General features: G+C 37.7%; 1 protein-coding gene across 1 annotated transcript in view; it reads right to left on the reverse strand.

Annotated features, from left to right (window-relative positions):
• Positions 1 to 6,612: 6,612 nt before the first annotated feature.
• The window catches only part of HNF4G (hepatocyte nuclear factor 4 gamma), an 18,644-nt gene continuing 4,899 nt past the window's right edge, over positions 6,613 to 20,357 (reverse strand). Inside the window, 8 exon segments of the mRNA XM_009634483.2 lie at positions 6,613 to 6,731; positions 7,127 to 7,249; positions 7,686 to 7,922; positions 8,101 to 8,253; positions 10,342 to 10,429; positions 12,624 to 12,779; positions 16,625 to 16,731; positions 20,345 to 20,357. The exon segment at positions 20,345 to 20,357 is cut by the window's right edge and continues 9 nt beyond it. Coding sequence (XP_009632778.1) covers positions 6,613 to 6,731; positions 7,127 to 7,249; positions 7,686 to 7,922; positions 8,101 to 8,253; positions 10,342 to 10,429; positions 12,624 to 12,779; positions 16,625 to 16,731; positions 20,345 to 20,357 — 996 coding nt within the window.

The raw sequence follows: 20,357 nt of genomic DNA on the forward strand, positions 1-20,357 counted from the left end.
AGCAGCAAAACGCATAGACTGAAAAAGAAAGTTTTAGATGATCTCAAAACTGTTTTTTTATTAATTTGGCATACTTTTAGCTAGATAGGAGTTGTAACCCAATTTATTTAGTTGTTTGACTTCAAAAAGGACAGGAAATAGGGGCCATTCTAATAGGTGACACAAGCACTCTACAGATTGAGTGGCTGATGCTACTTGTGAAGGTGACAGATGAGAGCATCCCCAGTTCCAACCCTTTTCTTTTCTCTAAAATTGTATCAAATTGAAACGTTGCCTCTGTACACAACTAAAAACTTGACCAAGATTTTATCTCATCTCAGTCAGCCTGTGAGAAGTATGAAATAAAGCATGATTTGGCATAATGGATCAGCTGCCACCATGATTGCTTTGCAAGGTGCCTGTGACTGCTGGTATTGCAGCACCAGCTGGGTGCTCACTGTCTTGCAGTGCTCCCAGAATGGGGGAACTTGCAGAGCTGCTCCAGGAAAAGTGGTCATGACGTGCACCTATGGTGCAAATGATGCAACTGGCAGGTTCAGCTGTGCCATGTGCACCAATACACCATAATAAAAGGGCACTGGTGACAGAAAACACTCACATGGGCTACAGGAAGGGTGCCACTTCACTCCCATGGCATTCGCTGCCCATTGATAAGGAATGTGTTTAAGTAACATGTAGAGGAAGGGTCTTCGGGCAGTGATGCAGAATGTGCCCAGGCCTTCCTGTGCTGCAGCCCTGTGGAGAGCCAACAAACTGTCTTTGGGCACCTGAAGGCATGCTAAGCTGCTGGGATAAGTTTCATTAACTGCTCAAGGAAAATTGTAAATGAATTGGCTGTTCCAACTTAATCTGATGTTTGCAATGTACAGCTGATATACTGGACCACAAAACAAACTGTACTGAGCAAAGCTGTCTGATCTTATGCCTCCACTGTAGAGGCTCTCATAACTTCTTCATTAAATTGATGGTGTTATCAGATTTTTGCAGGCCTCCTTCCTTCCTCCGTTCACTAAATTCCCTTGAATGACTGTAGTTCACCTTGTCATACACTCTATTAAAATCTTTTTCTCTAACCACTCACTATTTCCTTTAACTTCTTAAGATAATTTTAACTCCCATGGAAACATCTCCCTGAGCAATCTTTCTTGCTATATTTCCTTGAAGACGTTCAGGATTGTAAAATTGAAACAGCAACTGCTGTATGTTTGAACAACCTATTAACAAAACGTCAGAAGAGGTTACGTGGGAGGCCAAGCCCCACAAAGCCCCTGAGCCTAATCAGACACATGAGGTTCTCAACCATTCAGAGAGTGCCCTCTTGCTACAATAAGACTCAAAGATACCAGCCAGTGCTATTCAGATCCAAGACAAAGAGATTTAAAAAAATGTGTATTTCTGGGCTTTCTTCTCTAACCTCAGAGCACAGTGCCTAAGCTTCAGATGAAACCGCCCCTTCATCAGATTGGCTGAAGGAAAACTTTCAACACTTGCTGCTGTTCACCTCATGAAGGACGCCTCATCATGTTAAGACATCGGTGGCATTCACCCTTGCAACAGCAAAAAGTGGTGTCAGGCCCCAAATCATTAGCAGCTGCAATTAAGAGCTCTGTTCTGGTGCAAGGCCATACCACCATTATGTGACCTGACCAGCGGCCACATCAGGCACTGCTAGTGAGAAGGTGAGAACCCTCAGACCCACCAGTAAATCTAGTGTTGCTGTGGCATCTTTGACTAACACTTAACTCAGATGAACTACCAGATAATGTCAGTAGCAATCATAGCTCCACCACAACATGAAGGAATAGAGATCACTGTCATAAGAAGGTTTTTTTAGGCATAACATGCTTGCTCTCTCATTTGATGAGATTTTGCCCATCCTGTTAGAGGCTATTTAGGTATGCCGGTACTCAGGAAGAATGATTTGCCTCCTTCCATATTGTGACAGAAGATGAAAGTTCTCTTTCACTGTATAAGTCTTTATATTTCATTTCTGTCTTTAAGTTTCTTACCCTTTCATAGAAACACTTATAAATTTGATTAGAAATATGGCATGCATTTTAATTTAGTTTTTATGGAAGAGATTTTTGAAAATATATTTCCTGCAGTTCATCCCCTTAACTCCTCTCTGTAATCAAATTTATATTTTGTCTTCATAGACGGCTCTTTATTTACAAGTAAACTTTCCAATTAATGAAAGTATTTGGATTTGTCATAAGACAATAAGGAACCAGAAGGAAGTAGTGATCAATGCCAGCCTGGATGACAACTATGTTCCCTTTCTTTTTATATTACAAAAACAACAGAAGAGAAAGAAACCTGTTAACAGAATGTCTTTAAATTTTGCAGTAAATATTTTTTATTTCTTTTTTTTCCCTAGGGAGAATAAAGGGAAAGAAGAAAGTTAATGGTTCCGCAGCAGGGACAATATGAAATATGTAGACATTTGCAAACCAATACAGAAGATTTATGAAAGACTTACTGGAAAATGTGGAGCTAAATATTTTCTTTCTATATGTTTTAGCATAAGTAACACAAATATTGAAGGGGCACAACTAGAAATAGTCTGTTGGAAAGACATAAAAACTTTTAGCAAGTCACAGACTGATAGACATCCTTCAGGTGGAAACAGAACTGCCAAGTATACAAATATTAACCAAGAGCTATAACGGATTTACTTCTTATATTCTGAGAATGCTAAATTTTCTGTTGCAGAAGGTTCCTGAAAGTCAAGAAATACCTTCACCCACATTCAGAATTCCTTAGTTGGGAGCAATTTTGTACAATGATTAGAACTGAAAGCTAATATATCCATCTTTCTCTGTAAAATATACACTCCTGATTCACCTATTGGAGCTGTTTGTAAAGTTGATTTATGGAAATCCTTAAAGAAGAGCCTGTCAGCACTTCATGGCATTGAAGATGTAGGGGGTTTTCTATGTTTTCTCCATTGCATGCTGAAAAAAAAATCTCTTCTGTTCCTTAAAATAATTAACTTCCTTCACCCAAGTCAGCATTTACAAGCAAAGGGCAGAGAAATCCTTCACCTAGAGTAATCAGCCACAGACACAAGTTTCTTGAAGGGACCTGAAGATCTCCAGCATTCAGAAATGAAGCCTCTTCTGCCCCCCATGGCAGCTTTACCCTGCAGCTCTGCGCCCCAGAGTGGAGCACATGTGAACAAAAGCAAACAGCCGAGTTCACTACCACCCCAGATCAAAAAAACCCCCCACTTCTATTCAAAATCTGCTCAAAGGAGGCATACAACTGAACATACTTTCCAAGGCTGAAGAGATACTGGTTAGCTAAAAAAATACCTAAAAGAATCTTTCTGAAGTGTTCAAATACTTTACTTACAAAATAAATGACTGCTTAGTTGCAACTAAATTAGCCTAAATAGCAATGCACTAGGCAATGAAAGGCAGTGATTTGTTAAGTTATCCCTGTCCAGAAAAAAAAAAAGGCTGTTGAACATATGCTTCATTTTAAAGACAGATGGAATTAAACATGATTCAATTCTTTTCTGAGTCAGAACTAAAAATTGAAAACCATAGTTATGTAATACTTTGCCCTGTTACAGTAGAATCAGCTGAAATGCTGCCATTGTATTCTTTCATATGATTTCAATATCTTGCTTGAACAGGGAGGTCGGACAAGATGACCTCCAGAGGTCCCTTCCAACCCCAGCCACTCTGTGATGCTGTGAGTACTGTAGAGATGAAAATATTTCAGTTTTATATTTACTCGTAACACAAGCAATATAAAGCATTTTCATTGTTTATGTAAATAGTCACAAAATTTCCAAAAGGCAAATGTGTCATTTGATCATTCATTTTTCTTTATTGAGCTTTGATGAAAAACAGTCCATTTGAAATATTTCCAGCAACCATTTCAGTTCCAAATGCTCAACACAAAAACTTTGTATCAGAGTTCAAACATATAAAGTTACATCTCATTATAATTTAGCATTTAACAAAGCTAATCAATTTTTGATTTTTCATAATTAAGTTTACAAAAATAATGTTACATTTATAAAATAAATCAGCTTTTCCCAATAAATTACAGTGATGTTCTTATTCAAAAATGTAATATATTGTACAAAATAGATAACAACTTCTTGTCAGATAAAATACTAAAGTATGTTTTTCATCCAGTACATTTTGGCAGTGTGTGAAAACATCTTATTGTACACTTGATATCTAAAGTACAGTGTGGAAACTAAACCCATTAAGCTAGTATGCACATTGCTTATATAAGACAAGCATGGCCAACTTGGAGACTACTTTTATTTCCAGTTAAATGTTTTTAGTCAGACCAATACCGCCACATTTATGTAACTGACTTAATTAATCTGACCTGGTAAAGTCATGCAGATCCAACTTGAGCCAAACACTCCTTCTGTGACAAGTAGTGAACTCCATCAGTCAACTTTTGTGCTGCTCGGTACCTCTCAAGCATGCTTTACCTGTGTTTCCTCACTAAGCATCGGTGGCCAACTTGTAAAAATAGCACAGTTCAGACTGCCCTAAAGTTAATGGCAAAACTTCAGTGCTTTACTCTGTCATAAAAACTCATACTAAAAGGGACTTGTAAAAAGAGCAATGCATTGATAAAAAACAAACAGTAACCAGCAAAAAGAAAAACACTCTAAAAAGCAAAAGGTAAACATTAAGAGCTACTGTACACAGACTTTACAAAAGCAACTGCTTTAAAATAACACAAAGAAACATGGCATCTGCTTGGTGGTAAGTGTACTCTCATTAAAGCTTTCTGAATGTTCAGGTCAGCTCAGCATTTACAGTGTTGCATTTGCTGCCCGCAAAAATGTATCTGAAGAGTCACATCAGTTTGTTTGAGTGACTTTTAAAAGCCAGCATCTTGGGATGCTGTGATTAAAGCAGGTGTCTGGTTCAGGATAATCAACATCTCACCTTACAGAATTTCTGACTCCACTATGTTTTCGCTTTGCAATACTTCAGCAAACGGCCGTATCTTATTCTCTCTTTTTACTCTGTTACTCTCTTGCATAACTTCTGGGAAGAAAGTCTACTTTAAAGTACTGAAGGAAAATCATTGCTGTCTGGAATAAATAAAATGTGCAAAGCGGTGATTTTCTTATGACATCGGTATTGTATGAAGAACAGATCACTTTATATACCATAACAGATCATTTTCACAAATTGTAACTGAGTGAGTATATGCCCAAGCGAGCATGTTTCACAAAGTTTCCTTTGTGCAAATCCACAGAGGGTCCAAAACCCAATGGCTTATTATAGACTCCAGACACAAAACTTAGTCAATGTTGGATCCCCCCAGACTGGAAGGGGAGGAAGAAGAGGAGGAGAAGGGGGCTTGTCACAGTAAGTCAACTCATCCCAGGCTTCTAAAAACTCTTGAAAATTCAGAGAATGAGTATCTGGTGTGCTGGCTATCTCCTGCCTTGAAATACCATGGCTCAAACCAGGAACATCTGGAGCTGAACTCAGACACGTTTGCTGCTTGCGTTAGCAAGCCACACCTCTCCAGACAGAGAGTACTACATAACCACAACTACTCTGTAGGTGAAGTTCAGAGCGATTGCTGAAACATGCACTCATCAGCCAGTTAGGCAAATAAACACAGTGGCTACCTTTACATGAGTAAATCAAACAGTACAAAGTCTATACTCCAGCCCTGAGGTCAAGTGGCACGGTCTGGCCGTATTCCTAGCTATACTCTCTGTGCCCCTAAAGCGAGGTGGCTATATCCAAAGCGCCTAGTGAAAAGTGTCCTAGACTGGCCTAATTCTCAAAATATGCCCAGAAATTGCTTGGGAGAGTACTAATTAATCCTTAATAAAAACCATACCAGTTGCTGTTCTAACAATTTAGCAATATAAAAGCCTGCAGCCCTGCCTCGGCACTGTCCAGTTGACTGATACAGACATTCCTGTGTATGTAGATTTTAAAAAGTCCTCAAACATACTTGCACGCGGCAGGCCCTCTGATTCATACAAACAGGTAAGCAGGGAGGATTCAACTTTTTGTTGAATTATTACTTGAAAGAGATGGTTCTTTCAAACCAGGATTCTTTTTTAAACTAATTGGGTATTTATGTCCGTGATTTTCTCCTTTTTATTTAATACATGTGCTTTGTTTGGTAGCCTACTGTTTTACTATTTAAGGACTCTTGGCTTTTTTTTGGATTAACCTGCTTTTTCATGTCTGCAATTCACAGCTAAACAAGCACTAACCAGTTCTGTCACAACGAAAAAATTAGATATACATCTAAAACAATAATATTAAGACAAAAATTTAAACAGGAAACAAAAAAATTAATCTGTGCAGTTAAAAGATCTAAAAATAATATCAACCTCTATACATATTTGTCAGACTTCAGTGTCCACAGTTACAGTTGCAAGTGGCAGTCAGAACAGTGAGTATTTACTTTCCAAATCATGAGGTGCTGTAAGAAACACCCACAGTAGTGGCTGCTGAGGAAATATTTTCCTTTATCATCCTGAGATTTTAAATGTGCAAGTGTCCTACCAATTTATCTAGTGCATAAAAAGGAAGGAGGGAAGGAGGGAGGGAAGGAAGGAAGGAAGGGCAGATGAGCAAGACAGACAGAGAAACATCACAATGGTTTTTGTTTCAAAATAGATTGCTGTGCAATGACCGAAGCCTGATTTGTAGGCATTTTGTATTCTTGCCCAGAGCCTTGAGGAGGGGAAGGTAATGGAGTTTCTGGAGTTGCTGAAAAAGAATATAGGAAGAATTACATATTTTTATATTCCAGCCTATTCTGCATACGCATATACCTACTACTGCCCCAAAAGGAAGTTCTGTTACATTTGGCATGCTAGGTCAATAGGATATTTTACTTATCCAAATTTTTAGTTTATTATAAATTGTGCATGAGAAATCAATGATACATCAGAATGGTGCTGAATTTTTAAAATTAGATTAAATTCAGGCCAAAGTCTCTCACTTAACACTGTTTATATACATACATTTTTAACGCACAATTATTTTAATTTAAGAATGATGATGAAATAACTGTATGAGCACTGACAGGCCACCATTCTAATTAATTTTTTTAACTGTAACAGTGAAATATTATGACAGAAGGCTAACTTGCAAATACTTACAAATCTGTTCTGTATGTACAGGAGCAGACATTGAACTTATAAGGATCGTTTGGCCAGTTAATGGATCTTGGGCTAAGTGAGGATGTACTGGATGATGCAGATGACTGGCATCATTAGAAGTACCTGCAAAAATAACATGAGCACATATCAATTCAAACGAACATGTTGTTGCCAGCAACTTGTACTGCAATAATTACATTTCCATAGAGCAAATATTTTGATTGGCAATTTGAATAATTGCCTCTGGATATTCATTAAACAATTTAACCAGACTTCAACCATATTAAGCACTGTGTTTATTTTCACTGTTTTGACAGCATTAACAGTGGATTTCATGAAATATTTGTAAGGATTCCTCCATCTGCCTAGGGAGTTGTATTTCTAGATAGCCAGCAATAACTAAGAAGTAGGCAGCACAATCTGAGGCTGTAGGACTGTAACAAGATGAGCAGCCAAGACAATAAGGCTTTAGCTTGCTTACATCACAATTCCTTCAACATCCCAGCATGTGAAATTCAACATAATACAACATGGTAAATTTAACAAGTTCTTATCTTACCTCCCAGTAACATTTCCTGAAGCAAACTGTCAATTTTAACAATTCCAAATAGTTTAACCAATTGTATTTGCTCAATCATTTGCCAAGTGATGCTCTGGAGTGTAGGCAGTAGAAGCAGAAGTTCTCCAAACCTTCCTCGGGAGTCATACTGACGGTCATTAATGTAATCCTCTAAACTGATTTGGACTTGGAACCGCATGTTCTTAATCTTCATTGGATTACTCAGGCCCTTTGCATCTTAAAAAATTACAAAAACTTAAAGTCAAGGCAGATTATGATTTTGGAGGAGCATCTTACTTTTTTTCATTTTATTCATTACCATCCAGCTAGATAATATGAGCAGATGCTATATCAACAAAAATTACTTTCGATATAATCACGTATATAATTTTGAGAGATATTTTCAAAAAGGTACCTGGATCAAAAAACACAATCGCTTTCAAGCAAGCGTACTCATTGTCATCTATTTGAATTTCCTGGAAGGGTCGAACTAGTTCATCTAGAATCCGATTTGCCACTCGACTGATCTCTACTTCAGTACTGTTGCGATGGATTATGTAATTGTTGCCTTGGAGAGAAAGAATACCAACATACAGATTGATATAAAGACTTTGATGTAACATACTAGATGTAGCCCATTTTCAAAAGCACCTTTTACTTTACTTAATCAAATTGTTTAATACTTTTTTATGAAATAACTCTCCTTTGTATCATACAAAACTGTTCTTTGCAAGTAGAGTATATATACAAAATACAGCTGACACCCAGTAAATAATCTGTGCATGTAAATACACCACACCATGTACAGTCATTGATTACATATCATGTACATTGAGGTACATATTTGAATGCACAAGCATGGAGCAAGTAAACCTTTATCTTTATATAACAGATAAATATAATGGTAAACTGATCTTAAAATTTCATCTTCCCCCATTAAAATAATATATCCCAAGCTAAATGATCAGGATTTGTCAATGGACAAAGAACCCTTCTTCCAGAGGAGACACCAGGAATGTTTCTAACAGATGCTTGTGCTACTCCTAATAAAATTTAGAAGCATCTTAAAATTTTCAGTAAAGAATGAATTTTACCTGTTCTTTTAATTTTAAATTTTCAGTTTGGAGAAGTCTCCATCATAGCATCTTAATTCACCTTCTGTCCAGAAATCATCTCACATAAATGGTGAGAACTGTGGGAAAGCCACAGAGCTTCCAGAAGCCACCAAGCAGTTTTTGAAAAGCTGATAATAATATCACAAGAGATCCATGCCAAAATGACTCATAAGCTATACAGATATCTACCTCCAAATATCAGAAATAAGCCTTGAAGCCTCAAGTTGTTTCTCCTTTCAGTACATACGCTGATGTTGTTGATGCTGACTATAACTTTCTGCTTATTATTTTCTCATTATTTGTCCTTATTACCTACTAATCCCAATAAAGCTGCAAATATTTCTGTTAATTTTGTCAGTAGAAGTGTATCTAGAGAAAGAACTAGGTTAAGAAGGTAATGTGTATAGTTTTTCATTTGAAAGGATTGCTGGTTAGAGCAGTATCTCCAGAACAAGCCCTTCCTGTCCCTTTAATGTTATGATATGTGTAAAAATAAATTCAAGCTGATTAAGAGCTATGAAATGGCAGGCCCAAAGAGGAAGGAGAACAAGCAGCTGAAAGCCCCCTTTACAACACCACCAGTGACGAAACTAGTTTGAGTCCATATGCTGCATAATCTTGCCTCACATCAAAAATCCTGTCCAAGAAGACCTATGCATTTTCTCACAGAGCAACCTAAGTGCTGCACGTGTTTAATGAGATGATTTTTAGCAGGGTGCACTTCAGTCTGGCAGAGTGCTGTGTCAAACAACACTAACAAATGCCTCATCACATCACTATACACACACCTACACATCTCATGGTGTTACTATGCCTCTCTGTTGTGTGAATGAAGGGAAGACATGCTTCCACCACGCAATGACGTCCCCTTCCCTAACAGCCATGGTCTCTTTATATAACCCAGTGAAGAAGCCATTTCAAGTGACCAAGGGTAAGCTTATGCAGGTGTGATTCCTCACTGTGCCATGGATGCACCCATCTCCCACATGGCAGGGGACAACAGGCATGCTGTTTACATGATGGCCATGTGGCGACTGTCAAAGCCGCAGTGAGAGGGCTCTTGGGAAAGTGAGTTGCAGAGAACAGGCTATCCAATTTTCTAGCCCGTAGGGTCCCCTGACTATGTCTGAAGGGCTCCTTGGGAAAGCTCCAGATGAATTATTTTCATGAAGACTGAAATTAGTACATAGGCCATAGGTTGGCTGCTCCTCTCTTAAGCAAAGGGGTTTTATGAGCTTTTTTTGTTGTCGTTTTGTTATGGTTTTTTAATGTATGGAGACAATTTGCCAGGATGTCCCTTAAGTTGTGGTTGCTGGTATCCAATAAACCTTTAGCCATATTAATTCACAGAAAACTGTCCACCTGCTTTTGCTGCAACAGGGCACGTGACATTATGTCATTAATAGCTATTTAGCATTCACAGAATGTATTGCTTTGACTGTGCCAGAACAGTTGTCCCACTTCAGTGATCTTCAGTGATTACATGGTTGCTAATGTACTACAACATCATTATTATTAATTAAAACTAAACCAATATTTACCTAAAAGTAAAATATCCTTATATGCCATGGACCGTTTTGCTGCTCCAAGCAACAGGTGTTCCCCAGCATGTGCTCTTAGCAGGGCAACCTCAAGAAAAAAACAGCAGACTTGTTAGAAGATAGAGCAGTAAGTTCCAATCAGGGCAAAAGAAATGAGGATACATATTACCACGAGTGTATTCAGGTACAGGCACATATTTAAGACTGTTAAGATTCTACTGTAAAAAAGTGAATGTAAAAACCTTAACACTGTACTAACGGCACACTATAATTAAGTTTTCATCCTTTGTCTCTTCTAGCGTTTGGTCTAGATTCTAAACATATGGCTTTGCAAAATACTTCTCAATAAATATAATACTTGTATTTATTTCCTAGTGCCTACTCCCTTAACAAAATTTTCTCTGGAGTTTTAAGTTGACACCAAAGACTCCAGAGGGCTGGATAGAACTGTTACAGTAAATTCGGCACTATCAGTGTTTCATTTTTCTCATCCTGAATGAAAAATTTATGTGGCACTTAAAAGAGCTTTTTCCCCAACAAAGCCAGATATGCTAAAATATGCACTACTGTCAACACAGAAACCTGATTCATACCAGGAAGGCACTTAAAAATGTGGTCATTAGTTTACTCTTTGTCACCTATTTACTTTCCTTTGTTTTTAATGTCTGCTTGAAACTTCATTGCTGGCCTCTATTTCCTCAAGGAACTCGTCTCTGGGCAAGTAATTATTTTCTTACAAATCCAAGCCAATACTTAGTGATGGAAAGGTACACAGCACCTAGGAAAACTTAATGTGTTAAGACTTTTCAGGTTCTCACTATAGTTAACTTAATTGCTCTGGCCTGCTCTACGGTTTGCAAATCAGGCTGATTCCCAGATCAAGAATAATTTTGTTCAAAACCAGATGGTTTATTTTATAATTAAATGCACAATGCACCTTAGAAAGAGGCTACCACAAATGCAAAAGTGGTATTTGTTTTAACTCCCAATACCTTTGTCACTACTCTTCTAAGGTACTTAAGGTTCCTTAGCATTTCCCAGTGTGTACTCTTCAAGCGCTGCAGCGGTGTTTTCAGCCTATCTTTCTAAGCTGATTTTTTTTTTAATGCAGACAGGAAATTTTTAATGAGGTCTGATCCCTTCTCTTTTCCTTCACGTCATCTCAACAATAAAAACAGCAATATTTTTGCTTTTTTTTCCCAAGTGTAACTAATGCATTTTAAATTCTCCTTTCATATGAAGGGATTTTTAACTTAAAGTTGAGCTTATGCACACATATCGTACTCTGTGGGGTCTGCAAAGACATCATTAAGCTCCTATTTTGGGGGGATCTTCTGGGGCCTGAAACACCTCCATATTCCTCAGGAAGAGTATAAGAGGGAATGAGCTCAGTTTGAGTCTCAATCAAGGATGATCTAACCTTCCCTGCAGGATTTTGTTTAAAACTGAGACCAAAGAGGCAAAAAGAAGGATTTACTCAATTCCACTTCACAGAGCTATTTTCAAGCTGAATCAGATTTTGGTGGACTGGAATCAAGAGATCCTGAGCTGTGAATTAACCTCCTGCCCAGGTGGCCAGTGAGAGAACTGCTTATCGCAACGTGGAGAGACTGGTTCTGGGTGTGCCAGCACAGCTTACTCCGAAACCCAGTAATACATCAGGATATATTACAGATGTGATGATAGATCAGACCTCTGTCATAAAAACCCTTAAGAATTATCAAGGTTTGATGCTTTTCCCCACATGCACTCATTACATACAGCATAGTTTTTATTACATTGTATTATATGAAAGATTGTTTGCTATGGATTGATATCAGTATGTTTGGCATTTGTTTGAGATTCTAATGGCTTTTATTTTTTGCAAGTAGAGAAGATCTGCTTCAAATTAAATAACATGCTGTCTTAAATCATATTATAATGAAAGGTGAACATGAAATAAACACTCTGCAAGGACAGAAAAAAAATATGGCTTTTTTTACAAGACTTCTTTCATTTTGGCATGCAGCTTGGTATCTCTTCTTCCAAAAGAATACAAAAAGCACAAAACACTGAAAGACATACTGGTTGGCTGCTTCTTTTTGTTAATGTGCTAGAGCCTTATCAATTTCCTCTGGTTTTTTGTGGTGGTACTACTTCAAAACTTTAAAAAATTTTAATATGGTAGGTCTAGCACCCAGTTATATTTGATCAAAGTAAAATGAGTGGTTAATCATAATATTTAAACATTATAGAAATAACAGGACAGTAATTAAATTTCTCTCTTTGGTCTCCTCTTATACCTGGTCATCCAGTGGTAATTCACAGAAGCCTGGAATATATTTAGCCCATTCCACCAGGACCAAGAGTTGTTGCTTCATAGATTCACAGACATCACTAATACCAGCAATTTTCTTAACATTTATGTCAGTGCTAGCACCAGGACTGGAGACTGAGATCTGGCCATAGTGAGACAAAAAATTAACCATGTTAAATTTCATATAATTGCATTTTCACTGGTTAACAGCACGTTTACGAAAAAATCACAACAGTAATCATGCATGCTCTTGAGAAATTCATTGACCATATGGATCATTAGTCTGCATGTAAATGATAAAATTTTCTCATTATTACCACTGTGTATTACAGTATGTTAAAAATCACACTATTCATATCATGATACAATATCTTCTCATTCCAAAATACTATTCTTAAATACACCAGAGCCGTTATTATTTGTAGGAGGGAGTGGGATTTTTTTATTCCTTTAAAATGGTTGACATTTACTTCATTTCAGGAAAAAAAGGAGCTCATAGGGGCATGCAGTAACATTAAGGGCAAAGAGAGAGAGATAAAGGGGTAACATGTTCTTCTAGTGAACAGATAAGTATCATTAACTTTAGAAGGTAAAACAGGGGGGTTTTAGTGCCTGGAGGAGAATGGTTTGTAATGATAAAGCAGCAGTCTAGGCAGAGGCCTGAGACATTTCAGAGCAAATGTAAAGGATATGAGTGTGCATTAGACCACCTGCAGTGAACAGTGTTCTGTGAAATAAGAAGAGAGCAATATCTTCCTGGGCCTGAAGCTGGGGCACTTTCACATAATCACTGAGCCAAATACTGAAATTCTTAATGACTTTTCAAGGAAAGGAACAAAACCAGGCTTTCTCTTAAGCCAGGCAGGAAAGACAACTTAAGATAAAACCAAGCCTGAGAAGAGGTCAGTTTATAGCTGCTATCATACCAGGGAAGAAAAAGGAAAAGGAAAAGGAAAAGGAAAAGGAAAAGGAAAAGGAAAAGGAAAAGGAAACAAAGAAAAAGAAAAAGAAAAAGAAAAAGAAAAAGAAAAAGAAAAAGAAAAAGAAACCACCACCACAACAAAACCCCACCTCTGTACAAGACCTATGAAACTGACTTTCACCTTACATTTTATTACAGAAAGCATAGTCAGGAAATTCTGTAGTTTGATTATCTTCCACCCGACCCCCCAAAAAATTGTTTGATCTTCCAATACTGTGTACCTACAAATTTCAGGATTGTGGATGCTATTTAGGTTGACTCCTACCAGATCCCCTTCATTCCCAGATCCACATTAAATTCTCCAGCAGGATCTGTGGTGAAACCCTATTATGTCTGGGTCATCAAAAGGAGCTGCACTTCTGAACTAAAGCTCAGTGCTTCCTACATAATTCAGTAGTCTAAACCCCTGAAAACGGCTTAGATATTAACGGCAGTTAACCAGCTGAACATTAGTTCCAGGGAAAAAGAGCAGCTAAGCAGGTGAAAAAATCCTCAGACACAGAATTAAAAGGCTATCGTGAAGGAAAAAAGGTTAGAGGTATTGTCTCTTTGTAGACAGAGCATTTGTGAAATCCCTGCTGAAATCATGAGTCCATTTCTTGCATCTGTTCTACAAAAACAAAGTTGAAAATATTGAGTATAATTCAGGTGAAAACTACCAGAATGATTCAGTCTAGAAAACCTTCAGTACAGAAAGAGAGTAAAGAAATTCAACATATTTCATTTTTTCCAGAAGAGCAAGAGGAGTCTTGATCATGATTCAAAATACCTACAAAGAGAAGAGAGTTCTGATAGCAGGAGGCACTCTGATCTACCAGAAAAAAGATACCATCATGCACCAGCTAGAAGTTAATTCAAGAAGGTAAAGAACAGGCAGATTGTTTAACCATTAGACTTACTGACTCATCAACTTAATATGTTGTCCTTCCTTTAATACCTTTTAATCAAAGCTATGCATCTTTATAAATTACATCTTATAGGACAAATTATAGACTCTGTGCTGAAATTACTTGGTGAACTTCTGCTGGGGATTCATGGGATGACTTCCATGAACTTTATTATGAACTCCTAGGGTTGCATCTCTTCACAAGGATACAAAGTGGTGAATTTTCTCCTTTCCATTTCTCTAGTGCTTTAACCTGCCTCACATTTCTGGGGTGCAACACAGGAGTCACTGACTTCACAGAATCATAGACCAGCCAGGGTTGGAAGGGACCTCAAAAGATCATCTCATCCAACCTTTTGTGGGAAAGGGAGCCTAGATGAAATTATTTAGCACCCTGTCCTATTTTGTCTTCAGAAAGGTCCAGTGATGGGGACTCCACCACGTCACAGGGAAGGTTGTTCCTGTGATTGACTGTTCTCACTGTAAAAAAATTCTTTCTTATATTGAGATGAAACTTCTCCTGGTGCAACTTGTACCTCATAATGACTTGATGGACATGACAATGTAACACTACATCCTTATTGTCCTGGGAACCAACAGAGGCACATGCCTTTACTCCTACAAGGGTCCAGCACATCCCTTTCATATTTACACAGTCCAGAAAGTCTCTCCTGGGTCCATAGGAGAAACGTACTTGGACAATTTCCCCCTGTAAGGGATATTCAGGGACAAAATAATTAATTTTCTCTATTTTAATATGAACATTTTAAAAGGGATGAATGCCACCTTCTTCCTTATTTCACAGCTGAAGGACTTGGCCAATGATTTGTGACACTACCACCTCCTCCAAGTCTCTCCTCAGGACTGAACTCATCTTACAGACCCATTTGACTGAAGGAAAAGCAAGGACTTTTAAGACTACTTTTCCATCATTTTAATGTGACTTCTTGGTCTTTGAGGCCAAGAGTGTATCTTCACATATGCTTGGCACAGTGTGAGTAATTCTCTCCTACTACAACATACCAAATAATAAGTAGAATAAATTTGTGTGTATAAACAAGGTGATGTTTTAGGCCAGGAATCTACCAGCTGAAAAGAACTTTGTTGCATGAAAAGTCTGAGGATGCGATTCTGTTTAAGACAGCTCTTGTTTCTGGATTGCATATACCAGTTGGAAATGATTAAGGGAGTAACACTAAAAAAGCACAATAAGCAAATTCAAAGAATTACTAAGGAGGTAAAAATAGGTATATTTTTCATACTGTATAGGTATGAAAGGTAAGAAGGTCCATTATGTTCCTCTAGTCTGCCCAGACATGCAATATGTGCCAAAGACTATCACCCAGTAATTCCTGCATCAATCCTTTACAGACAGTTCCACCCTAAGAGAGATGCTGATAAAGGATGAGATTACAAAACATTTGGGGATGTATAAATCAGTCAGCATGAAATCATAAAGGTGGCAGTTAAATTCTAAGTAAGTTAGTAAGAGGTGCAAGAATGCAGAATCAATGACCATGATTTATCTGAGGTGCAGAAAAGGACTGGAGACTGTTCCATTCAGCAATTGATTGGATAGGGAAAAAAAAAAAGAAAATGAAGTTCAGATGAGACAAAGAAAATTTAAAAGCGAGATGTGAATAGACTCTGCAGTTGGAACACTTCTGTTTGCCTTATTTATAATGTCTAAGGATATTAAAAATGGGATTTTCAAAAGGATGTAAGGAAATGAGTGTCCACACCCCTTTGAATGTAATGACTTTGGACAATTTTTTCCCTTATGTTTCATGGGAAAGCCAGCCTCAAGGATAGATAGATGCCACCAGCTGCCTGAGACAGCAACTGATTTAAAAGCAGTAAGAACCATAAAGCTTTATTAAGAAAGGTGCCTAGGACATATTGTCCTGGACAAAGTAGAATTTTTTTTTTATTGACTTCGGTTTAAGAGTGTATTCTATTACTCATTCTTTCATTGGGAAGAGGAAGCTGGGTGCATTTTGGAAGTAGAAAAAAAGTAATCTCAGTAATTATATTTAATACACCAAGAAACTGAAAAGTATTTAACTTCAGAAAAAATGGTCTTAAAGTCATCAAATAATTTTGTGGTAGATGTCAGTACCTGACGGGAGAGTGTCTCAGCTTGTGACAATGTGCTAATAGAGGGAATGTTGCAGCCATCAAAAGTGTTTCTTCTTGTACTTATCCTGTCCCGTTCGTTTTGTACAGCTGGAAAAGAATAATCATCTCATTTATTGACTTGTAGACATTGCGACACAATATCATTTCCGAAGTTTACTAGATAACTCTAAGAATCAAAAGGTATGACATTCAAAAAAGACCTTGTGCTTTTATCTCTGAGTAACGAGGAAGGATGACAGTACATGTTTATGGTCTTTATCTGTATACTGTTTTCCTGTAAAGACTACGCATAACTAATTGTGGATAGGTACTGAATTATCAGCACTTTTGTGAGTGGCTTTATTACAGCAAACCCTCTTTCTTCCTTTGAACTTGAACACATGCTGTCATTTTGTTATTTTAAGCGATTTAGTAAGTGAGGCTTTATGATAATGGTAGGAATGGACATCTCCAGCCTGGTACAGCACCACCACTAACAAAATGTTTCAGTCAGAGGAAGTGTGAAAGCCTTACTCCTGCTCTCCTGTGAGAAACCCTGAAACTGGAATGAATCATGAATTTAATCCACTAGCAAGATAATTTTCAAAACTTAAATCTCATGCTCCTCCTCGGTGACATTGCACTCTAGCCAGTTTACAGAATGTTAACTAAATAAAAAACACAAAAAAAGGCACCAAAAAGGTTTCAGGCCAGTAAGTTTTGTCTCATGGGGTCCAAAAAAAGGCAGTTGAAACAGCTTTGGATAAGGAACCCTTAATCAGCACATGCAAGGCTTATGAAGCAACAAGGCTTACTTTTGAATTGAAGGAAGAAGAGAAAATAAAACTATCAATCAGATTTTTCTAAAACCTATATCATGTCCAAGGTTAGGCCAAGGAGAAAAGAAAAGAAAAAAAAAAGAATTGTGCTGATCAAAATCTTTTTATTGCACAAGGAATCTCATCATCTTTTAAGAGCAGCAGCTTTATTTCCAAAGATATGTTTGCTATTTTGTGGGAAACAATCTGCATTACAGAATTTAGGAGTAGTACCAAAGGCTTCAATAAAAAAAATAAAATATTCTATACACTGAATAGTTTTCAGGGTTTATCTGAACAATGCACATAGTTTATTCCAGAGGTGTACTAACTTTTTGCCAAGGACACTCACTGATGGGCCTTTTATTAAGGTCACAGTAAGAAATGCTGTGCAGTGATAAACACAAAGTGCTAAATGTTCATGTAGGCAGGAAACAAAAAATATAACCTTTTTTAAAAGAATGGAGAGAAAAAACGTTCACTGCATCTCAGCAGCTTTCGTGCTACATAGATAATTAAAATAAGGTCATCGCTGATTAGTATTAGAAAAATAGTATGCTATTCTGACAATCACTAGTGAAAGTGATGGTGGAGCACTTTGAGAATCATAGGGAAAAGCTTCAATTTTCTCCTGCATATGCATAATTTTGGATTATTAGACTGAATTGTCTGTCTTACTAAAGCCTTTTTGTCAGTTCAGGCTAAAATTGCCTTAAACAGAGACTCCATGAGGAAAGGGGAATATTTGCTCAAAGAGGGCTTGTATAGCTTTTACCAGCTGGAGCCTTTCTCACCTTCGCCCTGAAGAAAAGAAAGCGATTTGCTAGAAACAAGCTGAGAAACTATCATACAGACTATGCTGCACTTCTCCTATGAGACATCCCCTGATGGTGTAGAGGGGTATGCAACAACACACAAGCAGTGAAATTTACAGTCCAGCGTTTTGAATTATTTTAGCACTGGGAAGCCTTGAATAAACATGGCTTGGACGCAATGAAAAATGAAAGTTTTATAGGTAGTGGGACCAGAGGAGGCAGAGCGGTATAAATTAGGTTACAAATTTTGTGCAGGATATATCTTCACTTCATAAACATGAGTTAGCAGCGTGCCTCGTGGCGATGTCAGCTAGCCATGTACCGGGCTGTGTTGCATGTTGAGAAAAGTGATTCTTTCTGTTTTAGGCTCCCCAGTACACAAAAGATGCTGGAAAACTGGGCAGTGTCCAGCGGAGGGCTATGGAGATGCAACTCACAAGACACACAAGTTGAAGCAGAGAGAGGCATCTTTGTTTACGGGGAAAAGAAAGGACCAAGGCAGAGGTGGGGGTCTTAATTCATGTAGTTCGCAGAAAATGGAGCCAGATTCTTCTCAGATGCACAGTGAAAGGACGAGAGGAAATGGACACTATCCTAATTGCAGTAAGACACATTCCAATTAGATATAAGGAAAGAACTCTTCACAGTGAGGGTGGTCAAGCACTGGAAGAAGTTGCTGAGAGAGGTTGTGGAATCTCCCCTCTCAGGGACTGTATAAACCTGACTGGACAGGATCCCAAGCAACCTGACTGAACCTAGAAGTTAGCCTTGCTTTAAGTGGGGCCCTGGACTAGATGACTTCCAGATGTCCCTTCTGAGCTAAACTATTCTTTAATTCCAGGTTTTGAAAGTCTGTGAGGCTCTGTTTTTTTGCAAAACTTTTAAGGCTGCTGTCTTCCCTTTTCTCCATGTCAGATTGATAATATATATACACAATATGTTGTCAATTTTAATGCTCAAATTCCAAAAGGCTGAATTGCATTCAAGGAGATCCACAAGAACTAGCAAACCTATTTCATACACACACAGTGCAATGCTGTTTAGAATATCCCCATCCAACTGCAAGGAGAAAATCCATTTTACCTCATACCAAAACTTGATCACTAGCAGAGCAGTACTATACTATAGATATATAAGACTATAAAAAAACAGCTTCCTTTGTTTTAGTAATGCTATGGATAGACTAAAAATACTCTAAACTAGTTACAGTACAGAAGAGCTGTGCACCTCACGTTGCAGACTGGCCTTCAGGCAGGTACACCATGCTCCCAGCAAAACAGGTGGCAAAGTTTGTGATGAAAGAACCACTTCTGAGTGCTTATTTGAACCAGATCAGGACGCCTCTTGCCTCTACATCATCATTGCCTGTGAAGCAATAGTCCCAATAACCGAATACAAAAATCCTCTGATATTCCCACTGCCTTTCTTTTGCTATCGTTCTGCTCTTGTGGTCACCTGGTCCTTCCACTTCGACAGGAGGATCACTGTGACACCCATGTTTCTTCATGTCTGTCAGTGAGATACATAAGAAGCAATTTTCCCATATTAAGCCCTAATGAGTTCAGAAATTTTTTCAATTAATGTGGACACTGTTCTTACCACTACTTTTCTGCTGAACTTCACACTCCTTCTGGCTTAAATGCTTCAAACATTTAAATTTAAGAGAAGAACCAGTAAATTGGCACTGTCTTTACTTAGGTAGGGTAGAAACAAAATCCCAGATAGAGATTTTATCACTCAAATTTGGTAAAAATTAAAATTAAAATCTCACACTTTGAACTTCCCCAGAATATGGCTCAACACTTAGAAATCAATGAATTTTGGTGTCAGGATTCATAGATTAAACAGTTACGAATTCACTTTAAACCCATAGATTTGCTAATGCTCAAAGTGCTAGAACTGCTTACCCATTTGGAAATCAGATGATATGTATTTCACCTCAATATAAAAACATTTCTCCCTCATGAAGGCATTCTAGCAGACTTTCCATTGAATTATTCTGCTGTAGTTTTTTAGAATTTTTATTACATATTAAAACTAACTCAGAATATTTCTCTCTGTATATCAAATAATAAATGATTCTGTTACCTTCTTTTTTCAT

The sequence above is a fragment of the Egretta garzetta genome, unplaced genomic scaffold (assembly GCF_000687185.1).
Source record: "Egretta garzetta isolate BGI_Z169 unplaced genomic scaffold, ASM68718v1 scaffold251, whole genome shotgun sequence".
In the NCBI taxonomy this organism is placed as follows: Eukaryota; Metazoa; Chordata; class Aves; order Pelecaniformes; family Ardeidae; genus Egretta; species Egretta garzetta.